The 18,323-nt window shown below is 40.4% G+C and overlaps 1 protein-coding gene across 21 annotated transcripts in view; it reads left to right on the top strand.

The window, feature by feature from the left end:
* The window catches only part of PTPRK (protein tyrosine phosphatase receptor type K), a 569,400-nt gene that overhangs the window by 353,331 nt on the left and 197,746 nt on the right, over positions 1 to 18,323 (top strand). For all 21 annotated transcript variants that reach the window (XM_065588559.1, XM_065588557.1, XM_005280229.5 and 18 more), the window contains exon 7: positions 727 to 1,020. In XM_065588559.1, coding sequence (XP_065444631.1) covers positions 727 to 1,020 — 294 coding nt within the window. The remainder of the gene's footprint in view (positions 1 to 726; positions 1,021 to 18,323) is intronic.

The raw sequence follows: 18,323 nt of genomic DNA, 5'->3' as shown, positions 1-18,323 counted from the left end.
AACTTTCACTTTACAGCTTTGTTAAAATTATATTAAAGGGGGGTGTGGGTTGCATTGTGTACCCATTTCAGACATATGTATGCCAGGATAAGTTATTTGATTGAGGAACCATAAATAATTCCATCTGTTGTCGTTATAAATCTTTACATTGTCACCATCCAGTCAGTATTGCCCAGTTCTAAACATTCTGAATGGCTTTGATATATTTCCATATTGTTCACCCTACACTGCATTTGGCAGGTTTGAAATGGACTGCAATGATTTTTTTGGAGATGCTCTCAAGGGGGCAGTGGAACGTGACACTGAAGCTATTACTGCAGGAATTGTTCATAGCTTCTCTCAATAAAATAAAATGAGTTGGTTTTGAAATTCAAAGTCCCAATTTTTTTGTCTTATAAAATACATGAATTATCATGAAGTGATTCACAATAGTTCAAGAAATGTTACCAGATAAGGATCTTATAAACCAGCACAGTCCTGGAACAGGGGAATAAATAAATATAGCTTATTGACTTCAGTGGAGCTACACTGAATTATAACAACTGCGAATATAGCCTCCTGTTGTTAATGCTGTATTATTCTGGCTTTTCTTCCCAGTTTTGGCATCTCTACAACTGCAGGATGACACTTCTTGTTGGGCGAGGCCTTTAGCTGTACATATATTAATAATATTGTGATATTTTAAAGTTTGGTTTTATTCACTGTGTATTTTTGAATTTCTTACAGAACCACCTCGACCAATAGCACCCCCCCAATTACTTGGTGTTGGGCCTACATATTTGCTGATTCAGCTGAATGCTAATTCCATAATTGGTGATGGGCCTATAATTCTGAAAGAAGTGGAGTACCGGATGACATCTGGGACCTGGACAGAAACCCATGCTGTAAATGCACCAACTTATAAGCTATGGCACTTAGACCCAGACACTGAGTATGAGATTCGTGTCCTCCTTACCAGGCCAGGAGAAGGAGGAACTGGCCAGCCAGGACCACCGCTTATCACCAGAACCAAATGTGCAGGTGAGGTCTGTTTTTGTTGTTGTTGTTGTTGTTTTCCACTTTGTTTTTACTGTAATGATGCTGTTACTATAGCAATAGTTCTCCTTTGCTGGTACCGCCAAAGGTCTGAAAGTTTTTATGCCAGCCTGGCCCCCATATTCTGTTTGTGCCACCTTATTGGGGTCAACTTACTTAAGCTTCCATTTATTGATCACAGAAGCTAGGAAGCTGTGACAAATGTCTGAAATGCATATAGTTAAATCAAATGAGGATCTAAAGGAGGTATGTTAAGGAACTCAGGAAAGGAAAGCCTCTCCAGTACCCAACTTCAGTGGAGTTAAAACAACAATGGCTGAGCCATCAATTGGTGAGAGAATTTACCTAGCTGGCTTCATGGAGACCTAGGGTGCTTTAGTCTCCCAAGGCTAAGCTTGCGATCAAAAGATCCCGACCAGTTAAAAGGATGCCCTGGCAGAAAGGGAGTGAGCTGAGAGAGGCTGGCTAGGCTGTGTCAGGGAAAAGGCTGACAAGTCTGGCTGAGACAAGTGTAAACAAAAAAGCTGGCAAACATGCTATTCAAAATTACTTCCAAATGTAGTAAGAAAAGACAGTCACATTGCTTAATTCTAAGTTGTCTGTATTTATATAGTGGTGAGAGCAGTGTTAGAATGAAATCTCCATTCACAAATTAGGCATGGATTCCAACTGGACAGGGTATTCTAATGCTTGTCTTAGTATGTGTGATCATTCTGTTCAGTTACTATGGAAAAGGGTCAGCGCCAGAGTTAGGCACTAATGTCATAAGTGTCCTCAACTTGACCAGGTCAGTGAGTTTATATTCCAGAAAATTAGACCATCTGTATTGATGCGGTTTTATTTTGAAACTAAACATTGCTTTTCTTGGGAGCTGAAGCATTCTGCTTATTTAATTCCCTAAACAAACAAGCTCTCAGCCTAAAGCAATTCTGAAACTGCAGGCAATTTTGAAATAGGCGATCTTATTTCTAATTTACCATACAGTGTATACCTCTCTTGAAAAGTGAAAGGACTCATGTGTCTATCTCAGGTCAGATAACCACTACTGAAATCTAGTCTAGATTAAAGTGTCAGTTCAATTCTCTTAAATAATTTTAGACCTTGCTCCAAAAATATAGTATAAAAATTTGAAGCAGCTTCTTTATTAATGCGACACAACCTAGAATTTCTTCCCAGACATCAGTTGGGTATACTTTCTTGTTCCTAATATGTGAAAGACTAAGGCTGCCTAATATGAAAAAGATAAGAGGAGAGGTCATGGTATATTAAAGGCCTGACATCCATTTAGCTAGCCAATTTAAGGGAAGCAAAGTGGTGTAATTTTTAAAGCATGAAAATATACACATTTATAAAAAATAAAATATATATTCTTGATGAGTTTGTTGGAATGACTAGATCAAAATAATACTTAAAAGTGATAAACATTTGTTCAAGTAATTGATTTGAATATTAAAACATCAAAACAACAAGTAATATAGCTTGCAGTGCTTTTGATACCACGATAGCACAGGAACCTATTTTTTAATGAAAGATGGCAACTGTAGGCCGTGGGAGGTTGAGTTACCTTCCCCAAGTAATATAGTGAGTCATTGACAGGATCCAGATTAGAATATGATTTCCAGGTCTGCTCCATTCATCCATCTCCCATAATAGTGAAGACAGGTATTTCTCTTCCAGGAAGGCTTCCTTTGGGCTTTTGCAACTATGTTGTAGTTTTAAAACTTGCAAAATCAGTATAAAAATCTATCTGAAGTGTGTGTATGTGTGTCTGTCTGTTAGAAAGGAAACACAATATCAGCCTCTTCAAAAAAAGTTTTAAAAACCAAGAATAAAGCCAATAATGAAATAGCTAGCAGTGTGATAAATCCTTTGCTAGTCATGTTAGCTTGGTGACTATCAGGTGGCTTACTATGCTGTATTGTATTCCACTAGCTGCTGTACCTTGTTTTGGAAAATTCTAGTTTTTGTTTCAGACAAGACTGCTTATTTTTAAGACAGCTATCCTTACTGCCCTTTTGTTAGTTCTGTCTTTCTGTATGTTTTGTAAGCTTTAGGTTCAATTTTGAAACAAGTTATAATTGATTACCCATGTAATATCATTTATTTCCAGTCACTGTATTTGATATGTCAGTGTGAAACTACCTTGCTTTACTGTGTGGATAAGAAACGCATTACTGAACATTCACTGGATGGGTTTTAAATGTTTATGCTCTAAGTAATAACTAACATTGAATTATCAGGAATAATATGTTAGTAAAATGCTATTGGTTATTTTACCACAAGAATAAACAGTTGCTTTATTTTGGGAGGAGATTGAAAATGATTTTTACACATTGTTGGTTTAGAATTTACAAATGGCATGACATTTCAGAATAATATGCTATTGATCTATTAGTCTGTGTTTCACTTCAGAACATCTTACATGTTGTGCAATTTGAAGTACAATTGCACAAGTTTGGGCATCAAGCATTCGATGTAGTTATCAGGTGGCAAGAGTGGTTGAACGAGTAGTTGTGTCTCCTAAACAGTGAGTTAAAACAGTGACCAGTGATTTCTGGAGGACTTTTATAAGGTGCCAGACAAAATTAATTAAATTATTTGTGTAACTGGAATTTGATCGATGATTTTTCCTATGCTTAAATTTAGTGACTGTATTATACTGAAAATATAGATTTTTTTTTTTTTTTTTTTTACCAGATCACATCCATATGTGGGCAATTAACGGTAATAATCAGCAGACAAATATATGATACGACTGAGTATTTTTAAATAACTAGAATGAGAATATAAAACACACTAACCAGAACTTGATTTTCTTTTTAAAATTATACGTCCTGAGAACACAGGTCCAGTCTTGTTTTCATTTTTAAGCAGGTTATAGCCATTTTGCTAGGAGCAGTAATATGCTCCACGGTGTATTTGGTGAGAGAGGTAATTACATGCCTCTGGTGGCTGAGGGCACTTGTCCTCATCTCATTCCTCACAATGCACGTGAAGTGTGTGATTCCTGCAGTATAACAACACTATTATTGCTCACATAAGTATTTTAAAATAAAAGGAAGTGAGATGCTGTTTTAATAGAAAGCAGTCCTAATACCTAACTGCGCAATAAGGCAAGGATGTCTTCCTGTGAGATTTTCCTTTTGAGGATATCATCTGGCATCAGAACGTGTGTGCAATCTGTCTTTCCTGTATTAGGCTGAAATAAAATATGCTGTATTTTAAAATTGTCCACTTAGCATGCTTTAGCAATTGTATTTTAGAAATTGTTCTGTTACATTGGCTGCTGCTTCTGAATAACTGTTAACAGCTGAGCTTTCTCATTAACTGATATTTTAGTGGCAAAGAAGGTCAACAGTTCAGTCTGTCCAGAACTTAATATATCCACACAGTCAGTAGAGCTCCTACTTCACTGAAGATCAGTGCGGTTTGTGATTTTCAGTAATACATGTAGATCTGTGGAGCAAAGGGAAAATGATCTGATTTTCATTCCAAACCCTTTAAGTAAACTTGTGTCAGTGGGTTTTTTATAAAGCAAGGAAAGGGATGAAGCTTTTCGCTTCTGGTTACAGCTTTATCGAAGCTGAAAATGGAACCATATGAATTGATTTTTTTACTATTGTCCAGGATAATTATCAGTCACAGAGACTAATAATCAATGACAATCAGCCTTAAGTCACAAAAACTGTTTCAGATGTTTGTTAAACAGTGCAACGTTGACTTAAGGTTCGGCTTTAGTTAAAGGTTCAGGATCAGGGCTGTTTTCCACTCTGTTTTTCTGAATGTGGAGTATTTGTTTGTGATTTCCATGTTATTAATTTTGAAAACAGAAGACAAAGAATACCAGGATGTTGCTGAACTTCTCATCAGCAAAAAAGCACATAATGAGAATAAGTAGCACAAAGAAAATAATCTAAAGTGTTTTTACATTTTCTTTTAAATCTTAAAATTAGGCTCCAGAGATTAGTGTATTTGGGGGCCTAGCTCTTCATGGCCATCTAGATTAATATGCCATGCTAGTTATTTTTTTAAGTAATTGTATGCAATTTTCAAATAGAGCAGTAGACCCCCAAGAAATGTTTAAAAATCACTTGTGCTGAGGGCTGACTGGCTGCAATAGTTACACTTCTCTTACTATTGATTGACCTGTTGAAGACTATGGAGTGGGGCTGGAGATTTTTGGTAGCTAGAACTAATGAACCTGTCCAGGAGAATTTGGCATCTTGGTACTTCAGGGAGGTGGGCTTCTGAGAAGGTGCTGGAGGCAAAATTGGGTACTTGTCAGAAGGACAACAGGAAAATTTGGCAACTGAAGGGTCAAGTTGAGGATACTCCTCCTTTATATTTGTATAATTTAAGAACTAGAGTCTTTTCCTTTATGGGTTGCTTACCCACTCTTCCAAAAAACTAATAAAATACAAGCAAAAGGCTAATTCTGAGTAATTTTAATCTGGTGGAATGTTTTAACATTTTCTAAGGGTCCAGAGAGAGAATATTTACTGCTTTATCTTAAATGAAATCTTAAGATTTCAAGCAACATCTTTATCCTTTTCTTGGTATACTGAAGAAATCTGATATCAATAAATTAGAAGGCTTATAGTATATGAAAGAGGAGCTGTAATACATTTTGAGCATTTTAGTGTTTGATTTTACGACTAAAATGATAACAACGCATTTGAAATTCTGTAATTGGATATATTGAATTTTTATATTTGTCATTGCAGAATGCCCATGTTACACCAATAATTATAAGTTTCTGTTTGTTTTTACAAACTTCTTTATCACCTGTAACTCTTGTTTCTGGGCTTTTTGCTAGAGTGAATGTCAAACATGTAAGATCTCACTAACAGATATCAAACACCATGCGCTCCTGCTCCTTGCAAATTTACCAGTTGGTTGTGTTATGAAATCAGGATTTAATCAATTAAGAAGGATTAGGCAAAGGGTGCAGCTTGCAGCTCTTTCTAAACATGGCTGGGTTTGCATTTAGTCATGTTTCCTTCGGACAGAATTCCGGAGTTGCATACTTACCATTGAGAAATTTCTTATTACCAACATTTACAAGCTTCATCCTTGGGATGTCCAGCTCTAGCATTCCAGATGATCAGCTGGCATATCAAACCAGTGCTCTGCACTGCTCTGGTTTCCAGTTGATTGGCAGGTAAAATTCTATTAATTAACATATACATACTATATATGAAGTGCTAACTAGTCTAGGCGCACAAATGGGAGGCCCATATGGAAGGCATATAGCACTGCAGAGTAGTCGCACAGCCATTCCACTCAGCTAGGTTCTTGTTAGATCATGCAAACTAAACCATGGTGTATGCTGGGAAATACTTGGCTGAAAGATCTTCAAGGAAAACTCCGCTGGTCATAGGAACATAGTGTTAACTCAGCGGGCAGCTTTCCTCCCTCAGAATCAGTATTAAACAGATGACAACTTGTCTTTACTTTCTGTGTTCATTGTTGAGTGTTATTGCATAGTCTTTCGAGATGTGGGTTGTCTCTTCGCTTATTGGAATCTTTCTCAATAAAATGTGTGAATGTACGAATTCCAGTGTAGGCAGTTGCATGTTGCTTGCCTGAATTTCCCTGCAGTTTCATTTGAATTAGATTAATTTTCTGTTCTTTTCATGGTTGGTTCTAGATTTTATGGGTCCCTACATGAAGATACTTTATACTGTGCCCTGCCCTCCTCCCTCTCCATTTGAAAGGGGCTTGGAAGGGGAGGCCTACATAGAATCCACCTGCGTAAACTATCAGCTGCTTTTATCTGTCACCCAATGCCAACCCATCTCTAGCTGAAATATCCTCTTCCTCCTTGTTTCTAAGGTCCTTTGAACTTAAAGGGAGACAATATAAGGGTAAAAGGCTGATTAATTTCTTAAACAGATAACTGACTCTCTGAACTAATGCTTGGTATGATTGCAGGTAGCTGCTGGGCCAAGGGGTCATTAAAGACTTATTAAGGGACAGGACATCAGCACTGCAAAAAATAAATGTTAAAAAGTCAAGGACTTCTTGATCAATTTGGTTAGCACTTTAAAAGCTAGCCAAGGTGTGCCTACTAGCAGGTCCTGGAATCTCCCTTAAACAGCCACACCTCCTTCAGCCTTCCCTTCCCCACCCCCCCTGTTGTTTTCTTCTGATCCTGTGTGCATGAAGTGCAAAGTCCCTAGATGCACAGTAGAAACCCTCCTGGGTACTTAGAAATGACTAAGATTGGTAAATAGGAGATGTAGAAATGTACATTTTCCTTTTTCTACATCTAACTTCTGTCCATGTGGGAATGGTGTGAATCTTGTCAGCCCTGTCATAAAATGGCAAAGCTTTGCCAACTCCTGCTGGAGAATGGGATTAGTTCTGAGGTGCTGAACTCCCAAGGCAGAGCAGACTGGGGAATATTGAGCTTGGAAAGCCAAGGGTAGAGCCCCCATAGTGAGAGTCAGTACAGTTGCGGGAGAGTGGAACCCCTAGCCAAGAGCATCCCTTCTAGACCTTGCTAGAATTTTGAGAGGGTGACCAAGAAGATAAGGGGGGTGAAGGAAGAATAATCATGTGGGATGATGGGGGCAGAGCCTGTCTCAGTGCTGTTTGGGTGGGGAGGGACTGAACAGGGGAAGATTACTTTATTTACAGCACCTAATATTTCCAACTCAGTGTGCTGCTCTTCTTCAGTCATGGAGCTGTGACAGGTATACATTGCTGGTCATTTCCTTACTCGAAGGGAGGCTTAGAACTAGTTGTGCATTAAAGATCTGATCCAAAGCTGATTGAAGTTAATGGAAATATTTACATTAACTTCAGTGGGCTTTGGATCAAGCCTAAATTTCTGGTTTCTTTTCTATTATTGGAAAAGAGCAACATAGCAGCAGCTGCAAGCTAGCAGGTAAGCTATGGATTGACACCCGCCTGCATGCCGTGCCCCCTCTCCCCCAACACACTTACTTTTTGGTGTCCTTTGCCAGAGCAGAGTGTGCCAGCAACATTTAGACTTCAGTGGTTTATCAGAAGTGATGTAAGCACATTTCTGAGAGGAGCACTGTTTGTGGCATTAAAATGTACTCCAGTATATTAATCCAAAGCCTCTATTCCAGTTGTAAAAAAGTGGATGCAGGGAAATAATTCATATTGTACCACTTGAGAAAGCTGCCAGAGATGTGCCCAAGCCACGTAGTGCAGATCCTGATTTTAACTTCTCCAGATCCACACAGTTTTGGTGTGTGTCCATTTCAAGAGAAAATACCTGCAGGATGACATCGTGTTGGAAAAATGTGGGTCTCTTAAATTGACTGCCAGTTTTTACTGTTAAATCTTTTATGACTACCATCCATTACTTTGCTTGATACTTTAATTCAGTTTGCTTTCATAATTAGGGTCATTCAACATTTTAAGTGGTCAGTACCATGGTGATGGATGCACTATAAGTACCTACATAAAATAGAACTAGTTTATTTAAACATGCAGTTTTATAAAATTAGTTTTTGTTTAGCTTGTTTTTATCATTGCATAAAAATGAAAGGAGAAACTTTAATTCAAATATTTATAACCTACTGTCACTGCAGCCCTTACGCATAGTGTTTCAGAGATCAAGCATTTTGTTTTCTCATTCTTACTCAGTAACGGTTAGCAGAGCACCAGAGGGAAGGAAAAAGATTATAAGGTTCTGTGTAGGGGTGGAAAACAAGACAATGCAGAGGAAAGGGAAGTTTCTTACTCGGATCAGAGTTCCCATTCAGGCACTCATTCCTCTCCCTTCTTTATTTCTGTAAGAAATACCAGAGGAATACCCCTTGTTCCTGCCACCCAAATGGCAGTATGCCTCTGGATGAGACATGAGTGAGTTAGTCCCCTCCTATCCTCATATTGAAGGGGTGTGGGGAGGTCATCTGAAAAGCTTCCAACCCCCATTCCTGCTGACATTGTTTCTTATGGGTCATTTCTGCTGAAGTGGGGTATTTCTGTTTTTTGCACCTTTTTTCTCAGTCTAACATTGCTCTTTTCCCTGATTCAAACTTGGCCTTCCTCAGGCAGAATAAAATAAATGATACTTTCACAATATTTTTATTTCTCAATAAATTTGTTTTGTATTTGGAGAAAAGGCTAGATGATATTCTCATCATACGATGATGAAATTCTTTCCATTCCAACAGTAACTAACAAAGATGTTAAAGAGCAGCTACTAAAGTTAGACATCTTTAAATAAGAAGGTTCTGATAACTTGTATCCAATAATTTTAAAAGAGCTGGCCACAAAGCTTTCTGGACCATTAATGTTGATTTTCAATAACTCCTGGAACTCTGGGGAAATTCTAGAAGCCTGGAAGAAAGCTAACGTTGTGTCAGTATTTAAAAGGGTAAATAGGATGACCCAGGTGAAGTCAGCTTGACTTTGATCCTGGGCTATATAATGGAATGGCTCATCCAGAATGCAATTAATAAAAAGAGTAATATTATTAATGCCAATCAACATGGATGTATTCATACATTTATAAGGCCAGGAGACATTATTGTGATCCTCTAATCTAACCTCCTTTATAACACTGGAAAGAGGATGTCCCTGAATTAATGCATTTGTAAATCAAGATGTTTTTCTAAAAGATTGCCAGTGATGAAGACTCCACTGCAACAGATGGTAAGTTGTTCAAATGGTTACTTATAAAAATGGAACTTGTCAAACAAACTTGATAAAAGGTTTTAATGAGTCTACAAGTTTGACTGATAAAGGTAGTATTGTTGATGTAATGTCCTTAGCTTTCTGTAAAACATTTGATTTGGTGCCACATTAGATTTTGATTAAGAAACTAGAATGATACATTTAATGTATGTCATGTTGATTTTGTATTAAAAACTGGTTAACTAATTGGTCTCAAAATGTAATTATAAAGAGGAAATAATTATTTAAAGGGTGTCTTTCTAGTAGGGTCAGTTCTTATGTTTTTTTTAGAAAACATAAAATAATCACTAATAAACTTTGCAGACATCACAAATACTGGGGGAGTGGTAAATAATGAAGACAGGTCACTGATACAGAGTGATATGGATCACTTGTTAAAGCTGGGCACAAGCAAACAATATATGTAAGGTCATGCATCCAGGAACAAAGAATGTCACTCATATTTACAGAATTGGGAAACTCTATCCTGCGAAGCAATGACTCGGGAGAAAAATAACTTAGGATTCATGGGGGATAATAGCTGAACATGAGCTCCCAGTGTGATGCTGTGACCAAAAGGGCTAATGCGATCTTTGGATGTATAAACAGGGGGCTCATGAGTAGGAGTAGGGAGTTTCTGTGTGTGTGTGTGTGTGTGTGTGTGTAGTAGGGAGTTTGTGTGTGTGTGTAAAAATATATATGCCATTGGTGCAACCACTGCTGGAATACCATGTCCAGTTCTGGTGTCCCTAATTCAAGAAGGATTTTGAAAAATTGGACAGGGTTCAGAAAAAAAACCACAAGAATATTTATAGGGTTAAAAAACATGCCTGATAGTGAGACATTGAGTTCTTGAGTCTATTTACCTTAATAAAAAGAAGGTTAAGAGGTGCTTTGATCAGTCTATAAGTACCTACATGGGGAACAGAAACTGGAGAGCAGTCTGGCAGACAAAGGTATAATCAGATCCAGTGGCTGGAAACTGAAACTAGATAAATTCAGACTGAAAATGAGGTGCAAATTTTTAACAGTGAGGATAACTAGCCATTAGAAAAATTTACAAAGGGTTGCAATGGATTCTTCATCACTGGAAATTTTAAAATCAAGATTGGATATTTTTTTCTAAAAAAATATGCTCTAGTTCAACCACAACAATGGGAATTGAAGCAGTAATTAATTTAGGTAAGTACTGTGGCTTGTATTATGCAGGATGTTAAACTAGATGATTGCAATAGTCCCTTCTGGCCTCAAAAATCTATGAATTATTGTACCACTGAACTCATACTCTTAGGTTACATGATCCTTGAAGGTGTATGTGACCGTGCGGCACTCACCCCTGCGGCGCCTCCTCCTGGTACCTTCTGGGAATTAGCTCTCCAGCTGTCAGAGCACCCTCTGCAGGCTGGTGTCCTCCTTTTCCTAGCCCCCATGTCCCTCCCGGACCTGGTACCTCTGGCACACCGGGATACTGCTCCCTGGCAGTACACCCCTCAGGCTCTGGGTCTCCCCTCCTCGGGGAACCCCCACCCACTATCCCCGCCTCACCTCAGTCATAGGCTACTGCCAGTCACCAACTAGCCCCCTGCTCACTGGGGCAGACTGCAGTGTAAAATAGGGTTACCATATGTCCGGATTTCCCCGGACATGTCCGGCTTTTTGGTTGTTAAATGGCCGTCCGGGAGGAATTTTTAAATATCTAAAAAGCATCTGGGTTTTTTGATATTTAAAAATCCCTCCCGGCCGGCTGGCATATGGACATATGGTAACCCTGACGGAGTAAGCCTCTGAGCGCCCGTCCTAGGACTGCAAGGCTCGGAGAGGTTCTTCGCCGAGGAGCCGCTAGGGGTTCTGTTGAGCTCGGCGCCATGTTCACAGCTGGGCGCTCCTTGAACCCGGACCCATTCAGGGCCCCCCAGTCCCAGCCCCGGGTGGCGAGTGCCAAGGCCCTGACGTGCTGCCCTGCCCGAGCTGCAGCCGCGCCGGGAAGCGTCCGAGAGCTGCAGGCAGCGCTGGAGCCAACGGGGCTGCCGGAGGATGAGTCGGAGCTGGCCCTGCACCAGCGGGCTGAGTGTGGAGTTGTCCCAGGAGAAGTTTCCCTGGGCACCCAAGCCCATAACCTCCCTCCCTGTGGTGCCGCCAGCACGGGCGCCCTCGGGCTCCCGGCTTTCTACCGGCTGGAGCGGACCCTGCAGGGAAACTTCTCCCGGGCAAACTCCCCGCTCAGCCTGCTGGTGCAGGGCCAGCTCCGACTCATCCTCCGGCAGCTCCAGTGCTGCCTGCAGCCCTCGGACGCTCTCTGGCGCGGCTGCAGCTCGGGCAGGGCAGCGCGTCAGGGCCGAGCTCTCACAAAGGAAGCTGCCTGGCGAGGGGGAGAAACAGGGGGTTTCTTCCCCTCCCTTCCAGCTGCCGCATCGCGCCCGCCAAGGCAGTGAGCGGGACAAGGGAGCCTCCCGCCACGGCAGAAGGGAGGGAGATTCTGGGAGTGGCAGCCCCTAGGGCCAGGTGCAGCTCCCCAGCTGGAGCAGGAGGGGTTGCACCAGTGACTTCAGGCGGGGTCGGGGCTTCCACTCGCTGGTACCACACAGAAGTCAAGAGCAACTCTCCCCTCCCCGCTTCAGTGAAGCAAGGGCAGGGGGTAAATTTAAAACTGGATCCTGCCACATCTTGTGCGGTGTGGGCCCAACCTTCTGCCCCTCCACTGTCTGGACAGAGAACATGGTGGGGGTAGTTAGGATGAGGGGTCTCAGGAGGGGGCAGTCAGGGGACAAGGAGCGGGGCGGGGGGTTGGAGTTCTGAGGGGGGCAGTCAGGGGGCGGGAAGAGGGAGGGAGTGGATGGGTGGGGCTAGGACGGGGCTCCCCTTGTCCTCTTTTTTGATTGTTGAGATATGGTAACCCTATGTAAAAGCCACTCATCATAGGCAAGGGGGGTTTAGACCTGCTGCCTCTACCTATAGCGGAGCTGCCCCTCTGCAGCCATAGTACCCTCTAGTGGGCCCTTACTTTGGCCTGCAGCCTGGGGCTTTGCTGGGCTGGACCTCCCTGGCCCTTCTGGCACTGCTCCACCCTAGGTACCCTCCTCAGCTTCCCAGGCAGCCTGGTCCCTCCCTCTCCAAAGGCTAGAGAGAGTGTGTCCCCCTCCTGGCCCATGGCCCACTTATAAGGGCCAGCAGGACCCTGATGCTGCTTCCCCAATCAGCCTGGAAGCTACTTACCCCTGCAACAGCCCTCTTCTGGGCTGTTTTAAGCCCCTCCGGGCCGGAGCGAGTGACCACCCCGCTACAGTGTGATTATCCAGTGAGTTCACAAAGGTATTAATTCAGGCCTCAATCCTTTAGAGATTTATGCATGTGTTTAACTTTACACATTGTGATATCAATGGGATTACTCAAAGTACAGAGTTAAGCAAGTCTGGAAGTTTGTGGGATTGGGGCCTGAATTCTTTGGATGTCTTTTACAAATTCAGCCAATTAACTAATAATACCTCTTAGGGAAGAAAGCAAAACCCCTGGCCCTCTCCTTAATAATTTAAGCTTTGTAAAAGCCTCCCAAACTGGATTATTGAAAGCCTGTCAGATTGGTTTTCAAAAAGAAAACCGTGTAGGATCACCCTGCATTTAGTTCTCCATCCTCTAGAATCAAAGTTGACTCTTCATATGAGAGACCATTCTTAAGATGACAAAGATGAAATCATAGAGACTTTGGAGAAATTTTAAAATATTGAAAATATAAAACAATCTTCACCTCACTCTGTGAGGTAAATAAGTATTAGCCCCTTTGATTGGATAGAGAGCCTGTTTCTAATCAAGTGATTTTCCCAAAGGAACACATTGAGTCAGTGGTGGAGTTTGGGTTGACACTCATTTGTTCCTGGTTCCATGTCCCTAGTTCTGTCCTCTAGCCCAACCTACAGCTAAAAAGCATACAACTTCTATTGAATTTTTTATTTGATATCGTTTGTGTAACTTGTTTCATTCAATATTGACTTTTGAAAGCAGTTAAATTTTCCATCCCATGTTATTAATTGCTGGAAAGTATTTTATTACTGTAGGAAATGACCTGTTTAATTATCCTTAGTACTTGAGAAGCTGAGTCTAACAATACCATAAACGCAAATTTTGTTGTTTAAATTGTATGGAATTGTGTATAACAGCAAGGGAAGGCCAGCGTTACATTGGTAAAGGATGTCACAAAACTTACTGCCAAATCAGACTGAAATATTACATAGAATGTGGCTCTCCAAGAGTAGAATGTGCTGCCCATGTGTTCACTTGCCAGTTTATAACTCATAGAATCATAGAATATCAGGGTTGGAAGGGACCTCAGAAGATCATCTAGTTCAATCACCTGCTCAAAGCAGGACAAATCCCCAGACAGTTTTTTTTAAACCCCAGTTCCCTAAATGGCCCCGTCAAGGATTAAACTCACAACCCTGGGTTTAGCAGGCCAATGCTCAAATCACTGAGCTATCCCTCCCCCCTCATAGTAGTTCATGGGGTTACAAATAAGTAAATATTCCAATTGCACCAAATCGTCTCAGAAAAATGGTCTTGTGATTAAGGCACTGGACTGGGACTCAGGAGATCTGAGTTCAGTTCCTGATTCTGCCACAGACTTCCCGTGTAACCTTGGCAAGTCACTTAATCTCTCTGTGCCTCAGTTACCATCTGTAAAATGAGAATAATAATACATCCTTTCTCCCGGCCTTTGTCTATCCTGTCCATTTCGGTTATAGGCTGTTCAGGGCAGGCAATGACGCTTACTTTGTACTTGTACTGTGCCTAATACAGTGGGACATGATGTTGGCGGTGACTCTGAATTTCTACCACAATAAAAAATAATAAATTGTTAATCATCAGAATTAGTGTAATAAAGGTCAAAGGAAATACTAGAGAATGACCCATTGAACTGTCAGCAATATGTCCATGCAATGCTGTAATCTGAAACCAAGAAAAATGTGTATAGATAGGAATTATTTTTCTTGGCAGTAATTGGAAATGGTAGCAAGGAGGAGACTTGAAAGAAACATTTTGAAGGGGTTAGAATCATTCTTTTTTTTTTTTTTTTAGTGCTGTTTTACTGCGTGCGTATTCAGAACATAAATATTTTAGATTTACCCTATGCAACAAGAAAAAGAAAACACATGGAATAAATATTATTGTATAATCTAATCTGTATAACAGTAGTTCTTTCAATAATACTGTAAACATTATAATGTTACATTGACTTTTTTTGCATTTTTTAATTATATTTTCTGAGTGCCCTCCCACACCTTTTTTTTTTAATGAGGGTAAAAGCCCCACCTTTCCCCATGAAATAATGACATTGGTCCTACACCGTTTTATATGATAATTCCCAGACTAAATAATTTAGCTCTGAATTTTAATAGCTTTTTTAAATAAATGATAATTTGTAGATTGATTTGTGTCAGTGATTAAGTGTTCAGACCTCCAAATCATCAGCTTGGAAGCAGAAGTTCTGCTCCTTTAAGGTAATTCATGGTAGGCTCTCAAATCAGTTTGTCTCTGTGATGGCTTAAGACAAACAGAATTCCTGCTTAGAACTTGAAAAGCCTAAGTTGCAAATAGTGATTGCTGTGTTGGCTCCAGCCAATATAAAGATCTTTTGAAAATAAGTAAAAGAAAAATGTTAGTTTCAAAGACATGTTATTGAAGAGGAGACTTGCACAGTTCATACAGTTCATCCACATTAATGGTTTGCTATTAAAGCTCTTCTACTCTGCTTCTTAACTCTGTTGTAAGCCATTATCTTTGCATGTAAATCATTACATTCTAAAGACCTAACTCTTGGGCAGACAGTGCTATATTGCAGCAGTCAGGTTAAGAACGTGAGAAAATGTCATATGTTACGTTAATATAGAAACATTCATCCTGAAGAATTGGACTCTGAAGCTTTACATGCTTGTGTGTGTGTGTGTGCATGCACATGTGTGCAAATAAACTTTTCCTACCACTGAAAAGCAGCCATTTTGCACTAGCACTACTATGTAAGGCCACAGTCCTGCACTGTGATTTGTGCACAGCGCTTTGTTCCTCCTGTACACATCACAATGCAGGATCAGGCACTAAGTTTGTAAGAAATATAGTGAGCAATTGATTTGTTTTTACATAAGAACATAAGTGATCTCTCTCCTGCCATCCATCTCCACCCTCTGACAGACAGAGGCTAGGGACACCATTCCTTACCCGTCCTGGCTAATAGCCTTTAATGGACTTAACCACCATGAATTTATCCTGTTCTCTTTTAAACTCTGTTATAGTCCTAGCCTTCACAACCTTCTCAGGTAAGGAGTTCCACAAGTTGACTGTGCGCTGCGTGAAGAAGAACTTCCTTTTATTTGTTTTAAACCTGCTGCCTATTAATTTCATTTGATGACCCCTAGTTCTTGTATAATGGGAATAAGTAAATAACTTTTCCTTATCCACTTTCTCCACATCACTCATGATTTTATATACCTCTATCATATCCCCCCTTAGACTCCTCTTTTCCAAGCTGAAGAGTCCTAGCCTCTTTAATCTCTTCTCATATGGGACCCGTTCCAAACCCTTAATCATTTTAGTTGCCCTTTTCTGAACCTTTTCTAGTGCCAGTATATCTTTTTTGAGATGAGGAGACCACATCTGTACGCAGTATTCGAGATGAGGGCGTACCATCGATTTATATAAGGGCAATAATATATTCTCAGTCTTATTCTCTATCCCCTTTTTAATGATTCCTAACATCCTGTTTGCTTTTTTGACCGCCTCTGCACACTGCGCGGACATCTTCAGAGAACTATCCACAATGACTCCAAGATCTTTTTCCTGACTTCTTGTAGCTAAATTAGCCCCCATCAGATTGTATGTATAGTTGGGGTTATTTTTTCCAATGTGCATTACTTTACATTTATTCACATTAAATTTCATTTGCCATTTTGTTGCCCAATCACTTAGTTTTGTGAGATCTTTTTGAAGTTCTTCACAGTCTGCTTTGGACTTAACTATCTTTAGCAGTTTAGTATCATCTGCAAACTTTGCCACCTCACTGTTTACCCCTTTCTCTAGATTATTTATGAATAAGTTGAATAGGATCGGTCTGAGGACTGACCCTTGGGGAACACCACTAGTTACCCCTCTCCATTCTGAGAATTTACCATTAATTCCTACCCTTTGTTCCCTGTCTTTTAACCAGTTCTCAATCCATGAAAGGACCTTCCCTTTTATCCCATGGCAGCTTAATTTACATAAGAGCCTTTGGTGTGAGGGACCTTGTCAAAGGTTTTCTGGAAATCTAAGTACACTATGTCCACTGGATCCCCCTTGTCCACGTGTTTGTTGACCCCTTCAAAGAATTCTAATAGATTAGTAAGACATGATTTCCCTTTACAGAAACCATGTTGACTATTGCTCAACAGTTTGTTTTTCTATGTGTCGGACAATTTTATTCTTAACTATTGTATCGACTAATTTGCCCGGTACAGATGTTACTTATCGGTCTGTAATTGCCGGGATCACCGCTAGAGCCCTTTTTAAATATTGGCGTTACATTAGCTAACTTCCAGTCATTGGGTACAGAAGCCGATTTACAGGACAGGTTACAAACCTTAGTTAACAGTTCCACAACTTCACATTTGAGTTCTTTCAGAACTCTTGGGTGAATGCCATCTGGTCCCGGTGACTTGTTAATGTTAAGTTTATCAATTAATTCCAAAACCTCCTCTCGTGACACTTCAATCCGTGGCAGTTCCGCAGATTTGTCACCTACAAAAGCCAGCTCAGGTTTGGGAATCTTGCTAACATCCTCAGCCGTGAAGACTGAAGCAAAGAATCCATTTAGTTTCTCCGCAATGACTTTATCGTCTTTAAGCGCTCCTTTTGTATCTCGATCATCAAGGGGCCCCACTGGTTGTGTAGCAGGCTTCCTGCTTCTGATGTACTTAAAAAACATTTTGTTATTACCTTTGGAGTTTTTGGCTAGCCGTTCTTGAAACTCCTCTTTGGCTTTTCTTATTACATTCTTGCACTTAATTTGGCAGCATTTATGCTCCTTTCCATTTGCCTCACTAGGATTTGACTTCCACTTTTTAAAGGAAGCCTTTTTATCTTTCACTGCTTCTTTTACATGGTTGTTAAGCCACGGTGGCTCTTTTTTAGTTCTTTTACTGTGTTTCTTAATTTGGGGTATACATTGAAGTTGGGCCTCTATTATGGTGTCTTTAAAAAGCGCCCATGCAGCTTGCAGGGATTTCACTTTAGTCACTGTACCTTTTAACTTCTGTTTAACCCCCTCATTTTTGCATAGTTCCCCCTTTTGAAATTAAATGCCACAGTGTTGGGCTATTTTCAATACGTTGTTTTGTCTTTCCCATTATGAGTTTGGTAAATAAGCTCTTCGTGTGTCACAGACATGTTTGGATTCATTTTTTCATCTTCTGTGTTCTGTTTTGTGCGCAGCCATGACATTTTCACTTGGACAATATTTAGTGGCTCAGAAATATAAAGCCGTAGCTTATGGATATGTACCACTGTCCTTCTACTGGATGGAGTCAAATTGGCTCATATGTTTGATACTTACCTTTAGGGGACTGGTTTGTAAAGAGGATAAAATCTCATTTACTACTGATAGCTAATGG

The sequence above is a fragment of the Chrysemys picta genome, chromosome 3, assembly GCF_011386835.1.
Source record: "Chrysemys picta bellii isolate R12L10 chromosome 3, ASM1138683v2, whole genome shotgun sequence".
Taxonomy (NCBI): Eukaryota; Metazoa; Chordata; order Testudines; family Emydidae; genus Chrysemys; species Chrysemys picta.
The sequence above is the reverse complement of the archived record's forward strand: the minus strand, read 5'-3'. Positions and strand labels throughout refer to the sequence as shown.